Raw genomic sequence first — 18,964 nt, 5'->3', positions numbered from 1 at the left:
AAAAATCTATCGAAAATTTACAACCTAATTTAAAAAATATTAAACTGTATGATACATGTATATTACATAAAAAAACTTAAGCAGAAATTAAATTATTATGTTACGATTTAAATTAGGAGCTAGTAACATATTAAAATTGATTACACAGTCGACGTCAGTCTGAAATACGATCCCGTTTAAGGTTCTCCTATGAAATAGAACAGATTATACATTTCTATTAAATGTTAACTCTCTACTTTAAACATATTATAATCAAATAATAAATAAGAATAAAAAGACCATGTTTCCAATCTTATGTCTGTACATATTTTTTAATAACTCTTAATGTAATTACATACTAAGAATACAGAATAAGGATGCATAAGTTTCATAATACCTCGTCATTATGTTTCTTATTCACACATTCATCATATTATCACAAATACAAATTTATGTATATAAAATAAAATAGTTTAAAAGGATTTGGAGAAAGAAAGAGTATTAGAATGCTTAGAATCGGATAAAAATATCTTACAGTATTGAATGCATTGTTATTACTGCATTAACTAAGTTTTGTTTTATTAATAGTAAGATCCTTCTGTAATTGTATGAATCTCTACATACATATTACAGAATTAATGGATTTATTGTTATGTTACAATATAAGAAACGTTAACTCATACAACTTAATACTTATGCTTATGTCTATGTTTACGCGGAGATGGAGACGGTGGACTATTAGCTCTGTGTTTCGAAGCACGTGGAGGAGGCGGCGGCGACAAGGATGGTGATCTAGCTCTTCTTTTTCTGTCGTTTCGTTCGGTGCCAGGAGATCTACGAGATGCTCTAGATGAAAAGGAAGGCGAAGGTGTCCGTCGAATACGTGGTGGTGATGGTGTCACTGGCACCCGCTTTTTATACGGTGAACGTGATCTACGTTTCCCCCGTGGTGATCTACTACGAGATCTAACAATAAATTTATATTAGAGATTGTTATAGAGTCGTGAAAACGTTATTATAATTCATTACGTTTTTTAGAAATTAAATTGCCAAATTCACATTATTTGAGAAATGAAAATAGCATTTTAAAAACTTTCTTTAAATAAACTATACTCGAATTTTTAATAAATAAATTTAAAACATATTTTATAGACATATTTTTACCTGTATCTGTTACTTTTGGACGATGGACTTGAAGATCGTCGCCGATCTCTATAATGATTTGGAGATTCTGGAGTTGTACTTCGTTTCTTTTCTCTTCGTCTATCATCGTCCCGTTCTTCACTTTTTGCATCTTTCATTTCTCTTTCGCTCTAAAACAAACAAACATTCTTTGTTAGATAATATAAATATATAAAAAGACCTAAAAAAACAGTGGTACTTATAATTTTCACCTTTCTTATGAGCTTTTTTCTATAATGTTCTACTTGTCCTTGAATTGTCATACCAGATTTCAACGTTCTTCTACCACTTTCTAATTCATCTTGGTATTGCATTATTTTAACCTCGATTTCTCGCAGTCTGGTTCTTCTTTCTTCGTTATAATCTCTTCCACTGTCAATTTGTGTTATTGTAATTAATTAAATTTCATTGTGAAACCCCTAAATCCAAAAACTTTCAAATCATTTCTCATATGTTACCTGGAGTCCATACTAGTGTCCTGAGAATTAGAGTCATCATTCTGACCAAGTTCCTCCCATTTGCTAGTTGTCATAGCTTGTGCTTCTACCTAATGTTGATCAATTGCATTAACAGAGTAAGAAGTATAATTATAAAATAGTAATTTTTATAATATTCCTCTACCTGATCGGGGTCTACAGTTTCCCATCGAGACGGTACAAAACCAGCAGGAATCGATGGTTTCTTGTCATCGTCTTTATTTCGAATGTTTAAAGAGTCTTCTTCATCCATAGGAACACCGTCGATATCTTCATCCACTAAAAATATAAAGATGTAAAATATTAATATACTGTAAAATTATAATTATAAACATATAAACCATAATAGAAATCATTACGAATTAATACTTATAAATATTTTGAAAATATTCTTACTAGGAACACCATCGATATCATCATAATTAGAAGTCGTCTGTGGAGTTAGACCATGTTTCATAGCACCCTTAAGGAGAGCAGCACCGTCTAATGGTACCCCATCCAGATCTTCTGCACAATCACCATCCACATCGGACAAAGGTGCTCCGTCAATGTCTTCATCATTTTCTGGTTCAGGTTCATCCATCTAAAAACATACAGTTATTCTTGTTCTCTTTTTTATCGATTTTGATAAGAAACATCATCATATAAAAAGATTTAATTTACCAAAACAAGACCTAGAAAAGTGTTCTGTAATTTAACAAGAAAATCTCGTGAATAAACTGCCCAATCTTCCCATGCTCTAAACATTCTCATTACACGAACTTTAAATCCTTCTGCTTTTAATCTACTATCAAACTGTTTATAGGCTTGATGAACTTCACTAAATATATCCAATAATCGGGTTTCAAACCTATATTATAAGCAAGTTTCATAGTATTAAATTTCTGAACTACATTCATATATTAATGGTATTAAAATACCAACATAATTAATCAAATCATATTGTAAAAGTGGTCCTATATTTTTAATTAATATAACTTACGCTTTTCGATAAATAGTAGCATTATTTACTTTAACGCCACAGTTATGTAATATATCTGATATAAGATACAATCTCGCAATTTTCTTATTTACAGGAGTTTGTAATATTGATAGTGATTCTGAAATACAATCGCAAATCTCTTCTGCCGCTTCTGCATGTTCTATACAAAATACCATTGCTTCTGCAACTTTTATTCTTTCAGGTGATATGTTTCGCAATAAATCTTCTAATCGATCACGTTGACTATAAATATGAAATGTTGTATCAATCAAATATTAATATTGTTAAATGAAAGAGATAACATAATATGCAATAATATAATAAATTTTTCTTTTACATCATTTTTATGATTACCTGTTCGACAAACTACCTCTTCTAGGTTCTTGTCTCTCTTCCATTTCAATTAATTCATCGGGCATTCCTTGTGTCCATGGATTGATCGGTGGTGGTCTCCACACACTTCCTCCTTTAAACATTCTAAAATCTTCTGTTCGCCATTCTTTCTGTCCATCTCCTTGTAGTATAGAGTATAATTTCCATCGGTAATAAGTATGTGCAGGAGAATAATTTTCGAATAAAAATCTGAAAATATAAAGGCTATCGTATAATTTGAAATTCTATGAGTATTATTTGATTATTTCATTACGTTTAAATAAAATTTTACATACCTAAACATTGGGTTATTTAGTTCTCGATTCATAATCATCGCTTCAAACATCGGACCTTCACGAATTACAAATTCTACCATTCTATGTATTAACATAACTAGATTCCTATAGTACAGAATTTTGTTAAAAATTGGTCATAAATTTGGTAAATTTTATTATCTTTACAGATGATTATCTATATTCTGAAGTATAAAGTTTCAAATTATTGAAATCAAAATATACCTTTCTGTCGGAATAACCACTTTGACAACTGCATTCTGCAAAACCTGTGACAATTTCCATTATATTCCCATTACAGCAAAGCAATAATAGTTGAGTAGATGTTCCAGTTCAAATTAATCCATACCGTGTACGTTACCCGCCAATTTAATATGAATTAAATTGTTTACAAATGTTTAGATTACGGTCAATATTAATGAAATACAATCATATAAAATGATTGTTTCTTACTTTTACTATTATGTTTTATTTAATAATGATTACATGTGTCAATCCAGAAGTACTTATGAAAGTAGTGTTTATTCTTGTAGTACCTAATTTATTTACTTGAAAAATGAGTTCCATAACATACTTTATTTTACTTTAAAAGTTGAATTTTTTTTTAGTGAGATCAAAGCACAAATAATGACAAGTACATAATATTTGCTGGAGTTATTAATAACCATCAAAATTATTCGAATTCATTTTTATTACCAATTCTTTTAAATGTGAGATACTATGATAAGGCAGTGTGGTCTTTAAATATATTGATTAAAAACATTAAAACCATTAATTTCAAAATAAAATGACTGACGAAACATTTATTACGATAAAGCTCTTTACACTGAAATAAAAACCTTATTTTATTAAAAGGAAATAATTTTACCTTTTCAAAGTTTTCCTTTTCTTGAGGATCTGTTGTCTGAAGGTTGCGAATACGAGGTACCTGATATCATATTTGGAAACGATAATATTACTTATATATGAAAATACTTTCTTACAAATTTCTATTATTTCGCTATTCATATTTTGTACTCTAGTAAATATGTCGAATATACATATGCAGAAGGCAAATAACAGAGCAGCTATAATAAATTATGCATAGCAGGCAAAATAAATTAGTAGTTGCTATAATGAAACAGAATAGGAAGCAGTAAAAAAAATTATAATACAGATAGGAAGAATAAACAAAAATATTTATGAGGATTCGGTAAGGCTCATTTTTTTAAATGTTGATGACTATTAAATGAAAACATAAAATGTATAAAAAATAAAAAATGAGTAAGTAAAAAGAACTGGACAAATATAATGAAGCTGAAACTCTAAAGACATATGTACATTGGATAAATTACGAGAAACAAAATTTAAATATCTGTTTTGGTTTTAAATTCTTTTGGTTTAGATTCTTTCTCTTTCATTTGTGGGTGTTCCGTTTCTCGCGACTCATCCTGCATATACGTTTCGTTTATATGTATACCTTATGTCTGTCCCGACGATGAGGTTGAGCGTTGAATGGAAGACCAGATGGAGGTGGTGGTTGAGTGATCTCCATTAAAGCAGGTGGAATATAAATAGGGTAAGGTGGAATTGGTACACTTTTACCCCAACCTAACTTCATCTCATACTGCATTATATCACGACCTACGATACAATAAAAAGAAAATAAAGCAAATAAGAAACTCGTTCATTAACCATTAACTTTTACTTTAATAATAACGAAAACTTTAAATTTAAAACATGATCTTACCATTAAGATTTTTTAAAGCACGTTCCCCATCTTTACGGCTCATGAAGGCAACAAATCCACAGTTCCTTTGTCTAGCTTTTTCTTCATCGCTACGTGGCCACATAATCTTAATACTAGCCAGTGGTCCATACTTTCCAAATATTTCCATTAGCTGCTGCTCTGTAATCTAGTATATATAAGAGTAATATAAATTATTTTACTTAGTGTTTATTATGAATAACAATAATTCTAAATACTACGTCTGATATGACCATATTGAATATCTTGTTGTACCTTTACAATATAATTTTGTACATTAATAATAACTATTTTTAACAAACGTTGAATGAATTTCTACAAGTATTTTCATAATATAATTTTTAGTTAAAACGTTATTGATAGAGTAAGGAAGTATACCTTTGGATTTAAATTGCCCAAATATAAGTTTGTGGTATTAGGATCTCCATTATCAAATGATCCATCTGTAAAAAACCGGTTTTTTTAATTTGTTATATGTGTTTAATATTACAAAAAGAAACATTGGGAAGGAATAAAAGGGTACCCTCATAAATCAGGGCTAGGAGTCGTGGATCATCAATAAGGTTATGCAAGTTGGCCTTTCGAGGATCAGGATATGAGGATATACCTATCAGAAGTTTTAAAAAGTTCAAATTGTTAACTTAAAAAAATAAATAGTTATATTAAAATGTATTTAAAAGTCTATTAAAGATGATTCAGATCAAAATTTTTCAGCATGTATCAATATAGTCCTTTAATTTAATTAAACTTTAGTATTGTATAATTTGCTATATAATTGGCATACTGCGAAAGAATACAAAGTCAGAAGAAAATTTTAATGAAAAGGAACATGTGGCAAGATGAGTCGACAACCATTTCTACAGTGAGCTATTCGGTAACATATTAATCACGTGGGAAATACTATACTGTTAAAATATGTTTTAAGAATATAAGAATTCAAATTCATTCTTGAATCAGAAATCAGTTACCTTCAACACATTTTAATGCTGCCATCATTGGATCCTCGGACTGAGCAGAAATGACAGTTTTCACCACTCCTTTATATTTATGTCTTTCTTCTCGTTCTTCTTGAATCATTTTTAATTCTTCTTTAAATAATTCAAGATTGCTCTTTTTCTTTTCACCTTCTTTTTTCTTTTTTCCCAATCTATCCAATTTTCGTTCATTCGATCCAAGTAATCTTGCATATTCTTGTGCTTGTTCAGCCGAAGATCGACTATCAACAAGTTCTGATAGTTTTGACTGAGGTTTATATAGCTTTCCTTTTTCTCTCGTATCTTCCTCTATTAAAGGGACATTAGTATAATAAGTTAAGAATAATTAAATCTTTATTTATCGATCAATTGTATAACTTTTAATTCTAATCATTCAAAAATATTATAAATATAATAAACTTACGTCGTTTACCAGCATCGTAGGTACCTGCCTTTACCCAAACTTTACTTGTTGTTTTACTAGGTGTTTCTTGAAACGTTGCTACAAATTCTTCAAATGCCTATACATATAAATCAAATATAATATTAACATTTAATTCCTTGAATATTATATCGAAGATATTACATACTTGAGCTGCAGCTTGTTCTTGTTCTTTTTTACGTTGTTCTTCTAATTCTTTTTTACTTAATGGTCTTTTACCCATTGTGCCAATAGAAAATGCTTTTAGCTTCTGTTCAGCAATTTGCTAAACATTTAAAGTGGTTATCATTTAAAATATTTTTCATCCGAGAGTACCGAAATATAATATAATAGTAATTGATGCAATTATACCTTCATAATAGCTTTGTCTGCCATCTGTAGATATATTAACCTAAAATAGTAAAGAGTAGTGTGTGAATAAAATTTGATCGAATAATAATGACTCAGCTGTAATCTTAGACGTAGCAATGGAATTTACTTTCGAAAGAAAATATCGTAAAATCGAATGATACTAAGCCATGTAATAAATATACAGATACTTTACTTTGTTTGCAAGAATTGAAAATCGTAAAAAACACAGTAATAATCATTTATTCATGTGATAGCCTTTTAACGACGTTTTCAAGAATTTGTGTAATCGGACATTATTATAAAACGCATGTTTCAATACTTCATAAAATATTTGTGTATTAACACATTTCACATTAAAGAACCAAATGATTACAAATAATGTAGGTACACCGCTGAACATATTACATATGTATGCACTTGTCCACCCCACTTTTACCACCCAAAAAACGATACGAAAATCAACATTCCCATCTATGACATGAAGTTCTATGTTGCGGACCAAAGTTACTAAAGACATTTTAACATTGATAAATGATTTTGACATTTTACACACGTACAACATTGCACCTTCTTTAAGTTAGTATTTTCATCCCTTTATGTAAACCACTGGATGAAGGCAAAACAAGATATTGCGTGGGAAGTATTGTAACAATTGAAAAATGCGGCAATATTTGAAACGTAACGTGATAGAAAATGACGTTTAACAAATAAAAATAATGTTATGAACTGAATAATCTTCGAAAAATCATTGTTATCGTGTCGCAGATGTGTGACAACATGTTTATACATAGTTAAGAATTCTTTGTGATTCATATGAGCACATATATTGTAGTTCTGACGCTATATCTTACCGTTTTAGCGTAGAACTTTTGTACACATGCGTATTGGATGTACGGATTTCTATATGTACAAAATATGTACAATATGTAACGTATTCTCAGATGGCGTGCAAATCTATTCAGCATAGAATTTTCCTATCTGCTTATATCTGATAATCGAAGTACATACTTTCAAAGAGCCCTCTATGAATGAAAACGACAGAAAATTAAATATGGCTGATGTTTTGTTTGTGTGTATTGACAATGTCGTGTTGCTTTGTTTAGTTAATTTCCCGGTGTAATAATACGTATTGCTCGTGGAAAATTCGAAAAAAATGAACGCCACGAGTCTATACGTATCGACGTGTCGGTTAGTTTTACAAGCAGACGCTGATGATCCAAATTCATGGACAGATCTATATAGGCTAGTTCCTTATTTGCGACAAAGCCTTAGTTGTACTGTGTGTTCAAATTTATTAATTGAACCTCATACGCCGACTGAAACTAATTGTCAACATCATGTGTGTCGTGGGTGTAGAGGTGGACGTAAAAAACTTAAACCTTCGTGTGGTTGGTGCAAGGACTATGACAAATATGTCGAAAATGTCCAATTACGAATATTGTTACAGTGTTATAAAAAACTGTGTGAATACTTGACAAACACAAACATTTATCGAAGTTTAATACTTTCAGTGTCTTCCAATAAAACAGGCAATAGTGCATCTACTATTGGTGTTACCAGTCTTATGGAACTTATACAAGAAGGTTCTGGCTTCAAAGATGAATTTAAAAGTACTGCTGGTTTGTCAAAATCTGCATATAGTATTTTACCATGTGTTTACACAAGTACAACATCGACCCAGACCCAAGGAAACACTATACAAAGTTCTGAAACAATATCACAAAGTATATCTGGTATAGTATATTGCTTTTTTAGCATTTTATTCACATAAAATGTAATATGTAAATAAGAAGTTACATGACCGTTTATAATACTTGAAAACATAGACATAATAATAAAGGAATGAATCTTTCTTATGATTATTTTTCTTATTTATTACCATTTAATGAAATGACATATATGTTTACTTCCTATATTTTAAAATAATATTATTTCCATAAGTTTTATTTTATATTATTAAAATATGATATATATATATTTAACAGATTATGTTAAGATCTAAAGTATAAGCAGAACAATAGATACATATGTAGCTAAAATTAATACTTGTAACTTTAAGAACAAATTATGATTTTTAAAATGTACGAGTTGCCTATTTAATTATAGTACTAAGAACTGGTTAAGCAATCAAGATTTAATAAATGAAAAAATCTAGTTCACATGGGTATTCCTCTAACTTTCTAAACAATGGGTTTAGATGTATCATTTACAAATAATGCGTTAGCAAGGATTAATATAATTGTTAATAAATCAAAATAAATTTGAATTATCTATTAATCAATAAAAATTAATATACTGAATGAAATCGGGTATTTTGTGAAAAATATTAATCCAAATTTTCTCAAAAATGCTTATAGACATTAGTTTCTCATAACTAGAAACAATCTCTCCTACCAGATATGGTCAATAGAAGCATGTTAGAGGTCTCTGAAATTGATATATCTGTGAAATAAATGTTCGGAGAATAGTTGATGTTTTGAATTAAATAATATGAGAGAGAAACGCAAATTTTAAATATCAGTTAAGGAGCAATCCAAGGACGAAACACGTATAGTATTTTTTAAATATCTTGAAACTTTTAATGAGAAACAAATATTAAGAAAAATGTTTTGTATAGTTGTAAATAAGATTTCAGTTTCTCCATCTTTCTTGACGAGTCTCAGTAATCAAAACATGATTTCATTTACAATCTCACTTTGCCTACAACTTTATTATTTCTGTAAATTAATTAAGAATTTAATTTTTTTTCTGTATGAATAATATATTAAACACCTCTAAAGAATTATAGCTTTTTTTTTCTTTGTTTACTCTTTTCACATAAAAAAAATTATTATCTAAGAGAACTATATATTTGTCATATATTTATTGAAAAACATTTTAATAATTATTATTTTAAATAAATAAAATTATACAAAAGAATTAGCTAAGCAATGGCATGTTAATGTATACAATTCATTTATATATTACATAGAATCACCTGCTATTCGTACTGTATCAAATGGATCTTCAATATACTCTGTGATGTATGCTGGGTCTGGTAACAAAATAACAATAAAACGGAAAGCAGCTGCTACGGAAGATACAGAAGTAGGACAACAGGATATGGATGGAAATCAACACAGCTCTGTAGGAGGGGTAAAATGTATTCCATCTTCCCACCTTAAATATGGGACCCCTTCTCAGAAAAAATCTTCAAAGGGCAGCAAAGTAATTTCAATAGATATTCGATTAATCTTATGCCTTACAGGATATTTACATTGCACTATAACTTTTATTTAAATGCTAAATTATATGCATTTTCATTAATTACTTGTAAGGTAAAATCATACTTCTAGATTCATATAACAATTAACAACCTTCAGTAATTTATATTTAATTAATATTTAACACTTTTCATTACTAACATTAGATGTAAATGAATTTTACATATACATTTTAATAGGTCCCATACTAAGATTAATGCAGATGAGAGATTATATACCACTTTCATTACATAATACGATATGTAGTATGTACTTTTTGGATATTACTTACATCTGTATTAGTCTATACTTTTTATTTTTATTTCAACATTTTGAAATAATTAACAGTAATAGAACTGGTTTCATTTTGAGCAGTCATCTGGTTTTAAGAAACCAAGGTCGAGTTCTGCTCGAAGTAAGAGAAAAGGGTGTAGATGCGGCAATGCTACAGCAATACCTGGAAAACTAACTTGTTGTGGTCAACGATGTCCCTGTTATGTCGAAAGCAAGCCTTGCGTGGAGTGTAGATGCAGAGGTTGTAGAAATCCTCACACAGCAGATGGTTTAAAGGTAATATTCAAAATTTCAAATAATTAGTATGAGTGAATTTAAAGATTCCTGAATGTATTTATCATTTCACATTGCAGATTCGGCCACATATACCTGAGTTACACAATTTACAGTTACAACTATCAGCTCCTTTGGACTGCGATACATTAAATTCAGATCCATTAGGATCAGTACCACAATGCCTTTCAACTTCTCCAACAACAATTCAAGTATTAAATGTTTATTCAACTCCGAGATTAGATATCGATAATGTACCACAAAATCTACCTGCCGCCTTGTTAGTAGGAGAAGATGCTATGATTAGTACTGAAAGTGAAGCTGAAGACAGTGATATACAAATTGATGTGTGACAATTCAAATGACATTGTCAAATGTCATGTTTAATATAAGGTGGGTAGTACAACATATATCTGTACAATGTTATACAACAATTATACTAAAACTTAATCTCTATAATTTCAGAATAATCTATCAACTATTGAGATAAAAAGTTATGGTTTTTAATCTATAATTATATTACAAAATAATAAATATATTTTTATCACTCATAAATTATCTATATTATGCCATTTTAAAAAGTTTAGAAAACTAAGTTTGTGTAAGTATAAATAAATTTATTTCCAGTGTAAAAGTAAAATATTTTATTCCATTTTTTATTTGTAACATAATTCGTAATTTTCTACTATATTTTATATTTTAGTACTCTTCTATATTTTGGTCATTAGTTTCAATGTTTTATTCAACTTGTACATATGTCTACTATTCTTTCCTCGTTTTTTAATACCTGCATAGAGAAGTATGCTTGTAGTGTTGCAAAAAATACCTCTATGTCAAAATACATGTTGTGCCATACACTACATCTTGTGACTATGTATTTAAAATATTTAGGATTAAAAACAAAAAATTTTAACTGTCTATAAAGAGTATCTAGTATGAAAAATTTCAAATTGGCGAGAAAGACATAGGCAAATATCTTTTAATTATTTGCCTTCTGGTTCACCACAGATAAATTCTTTAATTAATCGCAATTTTATAAACATAATGAAAAACGCGAAATAAGAATTCATTTCCCTAAAATATTTTCTAAAATTTTAATTTCATCGTTGAAGAGATGTTTTTTTTAATAATATTATGTGATTTTCTCACTCCTATTACCCATACGTAGTGAGCCTAAAATAATAAGAGTAGAACAATTGCTAAGTAAATAAACTGAATAAATATTAGAAAAAATTTGCTCCAGTTTTGTTTGCCTTATAAAATTCTATATTATTAAGGAAGATCGTTCTTAACTATTCTTTTCCTAATTAACGAGTTTATTTGTAGTGAACGAATACATTTTTCATATTAATTAGTATGTTTATTATATGTGAACTATTTAATTTACGTTTTGCAACACATGGGTATTTAGATGAATTTTTATTTTATACTATTGTTGATTGCTAATATTTTTAATTAAAAATATAAATAACTAATTATATATACACTTCACCGTTGTTGTGAATGATTTAAAATTTAACAACGAATTTTTGATTCAATAAGAAAGTGTAGAATACTGTAAACCATTGTGAAATATTATACATATTTAAAATCTTTATATAGTTTAACTTTCAATGATGTGATAAATATTTTTAATTTTACGTATAATTATGTATAATTTTCTGTTACTAATACTTATGTCAATTTAAACATAAGTATTTGTGTGTTTGTAAAATTGTAAACGTACTTTGTAGATACGTGATTTAGTATTTCCTTTTTTAAATATTACTTGCATTTAAACATGCATCGGATGAAATTATTGGTGAAACCCTAATTTACAATATGCTTATAAATAACTGGAAGGAAAACACAATTAAATAACACAGAAAATGTGAAATGTATCAGTAATATATGCAATATCTAATTTATCAACTACAATTTACTTAAATAAATTGAAATCCGTGGTTTGTAAAAAAGAACGAATGATTGTAAGTTTTATTTATAATTGGAAATAGATATTAGACTTTTTATTTACTTAATGTTTATACAAATATAATATAGAATCTACTTTCATTGGAATGTAAATAAAATTACTTCTAGATTCTAGATTCTAGATTCTGTTTTCTAGAATTAAAAATGTTGAAAATGTACATTTCTTAAATTTATATTTCTACTTATAGAAAATTATAGAACGGTATCTATTTAAGCAATTATAATTAATTATTTAGTTATTCTCATATTAGTACAAAATGATAAATATTAAGAATATGTATATAATATAATAGAAGTATGCTATAAACTTTAATATAACAGAATATTTTCTCAACATATATGCTGTTTATTGTGAACTGTTTGCATTTTTAAAGAAATGGATAGAGATATTTCAAGTGTTGTAAAATAAATTCAAAAGATCAAAATCATACAAATGTATTTCATTTTAATACATAAATTAAAAAGAAACTTATGTATCTATAAAATAAATGAAATAAGATATTGTAATAAAGCTTGCTCAACATAAGATGATATTAACAAAAATTGCTTGTATTTTTATAATGTAGAATTGTAGGAGAAGTATATACATACAACGGTTAATGTGAAGAATAATTGGTTTCCAAAATTTCTTAAATAAAGTTATATTTATTTTTGTTAATTCTATCTTATGTGTACACTGCTTTAATTGATCATTTTTTGAATATACAAACAATACATTGTCAATTTTTGAAAATTGTTTATAATGATGTATAAATGCTTTACCTATACTTCTTAATCAAGTATCATAATCCTATATAAAATATGTTCTGCATATCTAAAAAAAAGTTTTCTTTTGAATTAACACTGACTACATAAAAATGCAATGAATAATAATAAGAATAATTTTGCGGTGTATTAATATAGTTAGCATGCAGACACGTTGTATGACATCGTTTTAAAGTTTTTGAAGCCGTCCGTTGAAGCTTAATTTCTTGGAAATTTGAAACGTGCTTTGTGATCTTACTATACAGTCAGTGTGGAAAGTATTTGTATAGTGACCGATTTAAAGAAAACTTTGTACATCCATATCGGTAATAAATTTTAAGGCTTAAACAAAATTTTATTGAGTAGTATATTATTTATAATGCAGCTTCGAATCTTCTTGGCATGGAATTTACTAAGTTAGATGTCGTATCGGACTATATTTTACTTCCCTCTTCTAACAAAGCAGCTTCGAAACTTTCGTAAATGTACATACATAGATATTATGATTTATGAATCGTTTTCTCCAGATAATCTCATAGATTTTCGATGGGATTAGTGGTTTGATTGTGGCGGCGTCTTCAAGTACAGGGTATGTATGTTATATTTATACTGACCGAAAGAATAAACGTGCATGCAACATATATGTACAATGTATACCAACGAAGAATCGAACGTACAGTTACAACATGGCGCGTGCAACAAGAACAGCTGTTATTGTTTACAGACGAACATTTTCCGCCGAGCATACAAGTTGAGTCTGTTGAAATAGTTTTGCGCGACAAGCATCTTGTGTGCATCAGTCTCCTCGTAAAAGGTTAGAATAAAGAGAAACGTGTTCCGCGTAAAATAGGAAAGCAGAAACTGCCACGATGACGAATGAGTTTGAACGGTAAAATAGTCCGTTTGTAGAGTGGTGGCAGTGGCAGCGGCGTCGAAACAGTGGTGGAAATGATGCTGTAGGTGTAGGTATTCGAGGGAAAGACGATCCAAAGAAATTCTTAATGGAAGAATTAACCAGATTCGTGGATGCGTTACGGATGACGATCGTCGAGCAACAACAAATTCACCTTTTCTGAAGTATTTCTCACGAAAAACGAGACAATTAAAATACGTGTATCAAAGCAAGAGAAACGAACGGAGAAGTAAGTTGCCCTAAAAAATCTGAGCAACGCTTATTTAACGAAAGTTGTAAAATTTTCTTGATTGCTGTACATAGAAATGCAAACAAAGAGTTCGAAGAAGTGAGAAATCGTATTCATGAATGTTCATATAATTTCAATGTAAATGTATACATGTCGACTATTCTGCTTCCGAAGTTTTTAAAGAGTCGTAACAAGTTCTACTTCTATGACGTTACTCATCGATCATTTAATTGTATTTTCGAAGTACTGGACTATTTTCTACAACTAAAAGATGACCAAATATCGTTCAGTATCGCAACGAGTCTCCAGTGATAACCATCGTATCTACTACTTTTACGAGGTTAGAATTGATCGACGTAATTACATTTTTCTTATTTTCATTTCTATCTGTTGCTTACGTTTCATGTATTAGAGTCCAATTCATATATTATATTCATTACATTGTGAGGTTTATCATTAAGGTTTATTATTATATATTATATAAACAATAATGAGGATGTGTATGTTTAGAAATTATTCATAACAATTTCTTTAATTGGTAATATAATTTTTTTTTAAAGATATCTTTTCATTGAGAAATTATTTATATAAATTATTAATTGAAAGTAAGTTTTTTGTAAGATATATTTAATTTCTTGTCTTTTTTTTTCAAGATTTCTACCTAAAACTACCGTGTTAACATAATATTTATATCTTGTTGTATAGGCATCACCATGAATGCCAGAACTCAATTGTTTGAATTAAGCATGGAGGGCAGACAAGTGGATGAAGCTGTAGCAAGTATTTTTCACAGTGTACTATTTCATCGGAGCCTTGGCAAATTTAAGTACAAACAGGAAGGCAGCTACTCAGTTGGCACAGTAGGATATCAAGATGTCGACTGTGACTTTATTGATTTTACTTATGTTTGCTGTTCCTCTGTTCACTTGGACCAAACTTTGAAGCGTGAAATATCAGGGTTCTCTGAAGCGTTGCGCTCAACCGATAGTCCAGGTTCTGGTCAAATATCTTTGGAATTCTTTCAAAAGAAGAAGAGCCGTTGGCCATTCCAACCAGAATGTATACCGTGGGAAGTGTGGACTGTACGGTTAGAACTTATAAAATTAGCAACAGAGCATGAAAGGCAAATATGCAGGGAGAAGGTTGGGGATCTGTTAACAGAAAAAATTCTTTACATAACGGAAGTAATGAACCGACACGATTATCTTCCTAAAATGCCGAATCAAGCTGAATTGGATCTGATCTTTGACACATCATATCCAGATATACAGCCTTACTTGTTTAAATTATCCTTCACAACTTCTAGTCCATCAAGTACAACAATGGGAAACACAATGAAAAAATTGATCAAAGAGACATTATCTATTTAGTTTTAACGGCTTGCGAAGACTCATTAGCGCAATGCGTCTAAAACACAAATCATAATACTTAAAATAAAGAAGATTAACAGTCAGTTCTTAATTAACCGAAGAACTTTACTTTTGTCTCACAAAATCAAATCGATTTGTTTTAAGTTTTTAAATAAAATTAGTTCGTATTCGTTTGTCTGACTCTGCCGCGATTATTAGTTCAAGATTGGAGATTAGAAATTAGATATTAGGAAATTAGAGGCACGGAGAATCGCCTAGTTCTCGTGCACGTTTTAAGGACGCCATTTTCGGCTTATTTCTGTGTACAGGTAATGCGCGTCAAAAAGAGAACAACAGAATAATACTTGAACTAATTACAATTGCTTGGATCGAAAAAGTTGGTAAAATTTCTATAGTAGAAAAGAACGAATTGTGTGTTTGACAATTACGTTTTTCTAGGTTCTTTTTGCTCTGTATAGGCAGCCTGTTAAGGTCAGCTTCTAATATTCGATTAAATAGTAAATGTTCATCTATTATTTTAAAAATTCATATTTTTTAGTATTTTATATCGGTATAAGTAACGAAAGAATTTTAACATAGAAATTTAGTTCTATGTTATCAGTGTAATGTAATCTCAAAAATGGTTGTCCTTCTTACTTCTCGAAAAGTTTCATTTCCATGATAGAAAAGTGTTATATAGAAATATATATATATATGGCAACGTATGTTGTCTGTTTGAAAAAGGAAGGTTTGACCAGCAATCATTTTTATTTTAGTAGACGAAATCTTATTTATTACACATATTTGAACGATTACTACGTTACATCACATATTGATGGTCCTTGAAAATGAAACTAGAATCTGCATATATGTAAGAAAGACATTGCGTTTTATCGGGATTGTGACATATCGGGCGGTAAGAAAAAATTTAAACGAGAATGTTATTCACTACGTAGATAGTCGAGTAATTAAATGGCTGTTGTAGATGACGGAACAGTCGATAATTACGAATTTGGAACACGCGTATCGTTTGCGATTACCAAATATAAATGGAGAAAAAAGAGAAAAAAAAATTTTTTTCATCATTAAATTGTAACACAACGTTTCTTATCGAACTTAATTATCGATTATTATAATATTTCGCGTGTTAAACAAAACGGAGTAAGCAATCAATGACAAACGACAATGTATGGAATGGTATGTTGTAATGTGATATGATATTGTATCGTATGGTTTGGTATGATTTGAATACGGTATGGTACGCATGTAGGAGAAATTTAAAATCGTGGCATTCAAAGAATTACGAATTACTCTTCTACGAAGACGTTCGTAGTAGTTTATACAAGAGTATTCGAAAGTTTCATGCCTTCGTATCAAATTTTTACAATAGAAAAGAGAACCGTTAGACTATAGTGAATAAACTGTATAATAACTTGTGTCGAGTGAAAGTGGCGACATTGTTTGTTCATTAATTCGAAGCATACCCTAGACACTTTGCAAATCATGTAGCGAATGAAAGTAAGAGTAAAAAAAAACAAAATATCGAGAAAAATAGAACTCGAAGGGGGAAAAACGATTTGTTTCCGCGGCAAGAGTTTTTGAACAAGTTTGACACGTGTATGAGATAGCGTTTGTAAATATACATATATATATATATATATACATATATATATATATATATAGATAGAGAGAGAGAGAAACATTTGAAAATTTCGACATCACGAAAGAAACTTCTACTTCGAGACCTGCTTTTTCCTTTTCATACGACTAGAATAATTGTCGAAATTCTAAACGAAAAACATGTTTTTCGTTTGTGTGTGTTGCGTTTCCTAGAACGTTCTCTCAAGCAATCTGTCTAATTGTTAGTTCGTATGCCTGAAAATTTCGTCGTAACGTTCGCTTCGCGTTGCTTTCTCGAACCGGAACCCACGAACGTGTGTTGTAACGTGCTGTTGGTTCTCTCCAAGACAAAAGCGAACTCTCGCTTCAATCAATCGATCCCGAATCCGCACGCGATCGTGTGCCCCGCGTCTAATACGTGACCGTGCGCTATTACGAACCACAAGAAAAGCACAATTTCGCCATAGAGGCGGAAACACGTCCTGTGCATATTGCCGTCGTTATAATGGAAGTGCGACGCGACCGTTGTTCGTGTATCGGATACGTACCCGTGCATCGCGTGGAGTGGGATAACGATGAAACGCGAGACACGGATCGAATTCAAAGAAACAGACGCGTCTTTCTGCACGAGTTTGATATTTTTATACGGGCATCGATTTTTCCGAATGTTGCTGTGCGGTAGCGATTATATACCCGTGCGCGTCGAGCGTCGTCGCCTCGATTGTGTTCCAATATTTTTTGGCGTATCGTTGGCGTGTATACTGTATACCGCGTGCGCTGTGTATATCATTGAAAATTCTGCGAACGCTCCAATTAGTCGGTGATCCGGAAGTAACGAGACGCTTCCGTCGACTCGCGCGTTTACTCGAATTTGTTAAACAGCCACCGTACTCGTGCACACACGCGTCCCGCGACGAGATATATCGGGAATGTTATGCGCGTAAATATTTATTCGTCCACGTCGGCGCGAAATGCTACAAGTGCATATAGAATGGAATTGGAATTATAGAATAAGAGAAGCGGATACGTGCTCGCCGGTAAAAGTGTATAGAGACTGGTGACTCGACACCGACAGGGTGACGGCGGCGGCGGGGGTAAACCGGGATGCTTTGTGCGGAAGGAAACGTGAACGGGCTCTGGACGTACACAGATGCAATGAACAATTTTACGAAAAAAAAACCGATCGTAGGATAAATTGAATACGATACACGGGGCAAAGATGAACGTGTGTATGTATGTATGTTTCTGTTCCGATTCAAACTAACTGTACATATGTTCAAATACGCATACATAAAGGCAGGTACACGAATAAGAAAAGAATAAAATAGTCGATAAATGGACACGCGTAGGTGACAAGGTATTATGTATACATCTAGATAGAGTAGCGACGGAAACTGTTGCTTAGCTGTACAATAAGGTAATGGAAAATGCTTTACACTCGATGATTTATCATGAGAACCAGAAAGATAAACGATTTAATAAATTACTGTATTTTACAAGTCTGATTTCTTCCTGAATAGAGTAGAGAGAG

General features: G+C 30.4%; 3 protein-coding genes and 1 long non-coding RNA gene across 9 annotated transcripts; 2 read left to right on the top strand and 2 right to left on the bottom strand.

Annotated features, from left to right (window-relative positions):
• Positions 1 to 283: 283 nt before the first annotated feature.
• Positions 284 to 7,448, bottom strand: LOC117223407 (U2 snRNP-associated SURP motif-containing protein). 2 transcript variants are annotated; one of them, XM_076528620.1, is made up of 20 exons: positions 7,356 to 7,448; positions 6,799 to 6,838; positions 6,596 to 6,712; positions 6,430 to 6,526; positions 6,000 to 6,314; positions 5,410 to 5,474; positions 5,014 to 5,179; positions 4,744 to 4,907; positions 4,153 to 4,212; positions 3,510 to 3,553; positions 3,288 to 3,392; positions 2,974 to 3,201; positions 2,620 to 2,862; positions 2,301 to 2,487; positions 2,034 to 2,220; positions 1,783 to 1,916; positions 1,620 to 1,708; positions 1,374 to 1,533; positions 1,144 to 1,292; positions 284 to 945 (listed from the first exon to the last, which is right to left on the bottom strand). In XM_076528620.1, exons 1-20 carry the CDS (start codon positions 7,358 to 7,360, stop codon positions 666 to 668), a joined length of 2,835 nt encoding a protein of 944 aa, XP_076384735.1. In that variant the 5' UTR covers positions 7,361 to 7,448; the 3' UTR covers positions 284 to 665. The 2 variants fall into 2 exon arrangements, with proteins under 2 accessions (XP_076384735.1, XP_076384736.1); XM_076528621.1 differs by lacking the exon at positions 7,356 to 7,448 and adding an exon at positions 6,992 to 7,231.
• A 351-nt stretch (positions 7,449 to 7,799) lies between these two features.
• msl-2 (male-specific lethal 2) lies at positions 7,800 to 13,675 on the top strand. Of its 4 annotated transcripts, none has more exons than XR_013037183.1 (6): positions 7,800 to 8,531; positions 9,770 to 10,005; positions 10,416 to 10,610; positions 10,688 to 10,819; positions 10,896 to 11,000; positions 11,073 to 13,675. XR_013037183.1 is itself a non-coding variant. In XM_076528636.1 (5 exons), exons 1-4 carry the CDS (start codon positions 7,952 to 7,954, stop codon positions 10,958 to 10,960), a joined length of 1,212 nt encoding a protein of 403 aa, XP_076384751.1. In that variant the 5' UTR covers positions 7,800 to 7,951; the 3' UTR covers positions 10,961 to 11,000; positions 11,073 to 13,675. The 4 variants fall into 4 exon arrangements, 2 of the variants coding, with proteins under 2 accessions (XP_076384751.1, XP_076384750.1); XR_013037184.1 differs by having other exon boundaries at positions 10,893 to 11,000; XM_076528636.1 differs by having other exon boundaries at positions 9,770 to 9,933; positions 10,688 to 11,000.
• On the bottom strand, positions 13,204 to 14,140 carry LOC117223405 (uncharacterized). Its single transcript, XR_004490916.2, has 2 exons — positions 14,000 to 14,140; positions 13,204 to 13,392 (listed from the first exon to the last, which is right to left on the bottom strand). It is a non-coding gene; the product is annotated as an uncharacterized LOC117223405 (long non-coding RNA).
• Positions 14,034 to 18,932, top strand: Atg101 (autophagy-related protein 101). Of its 2 annotated transcripts, none has more exons than XM_033475667.2 (2): positions 14,034 to 14,464; positions 15,170 to 18,932. In XM_033475667.2, exon 2 carries the CDS (start codon positions 15,178 to 15,180, stop codon positions 15,832 to 15,834), a length of 657 nt encoding a protein of 218 aa, XP_033331558.1. In that variant the 5' UTR covers positions 14,034 to 14,464; positions 15,170 to 15,177; the 3' UTR covers positions 15,835 to 18,932. The 2 variants fall into 2 exon arrangements, with proteins under 2 accessions (XP_033331558.1, XP_076384753.1); XM_076528638.1 differs by having other exon boundaries at positions 14,039 to 14,804.
• Positions 18,933 to 18,964: the final 32 nt, after the last annotated feature.

The sequence above is a fragment of the Megalopta genalis genome, chromosome 2, assembly GCF_051020955.1.
Source record: "Megalopta genalis isolate 19385.01 chromosome 2, iyMegGena1_principal, whole genome shotgun sequence".
Classification (NCBI taxonomy): domain Eukaryota; kingdom Metazoa; phylum Arthropoda; class Insecta; order Hymenoptera; family Halictidae; genus Megalopta; species Megalopta genalis.
This window is presented reverse-complemented; position numbering and strand designations above follow the sequence as displayed.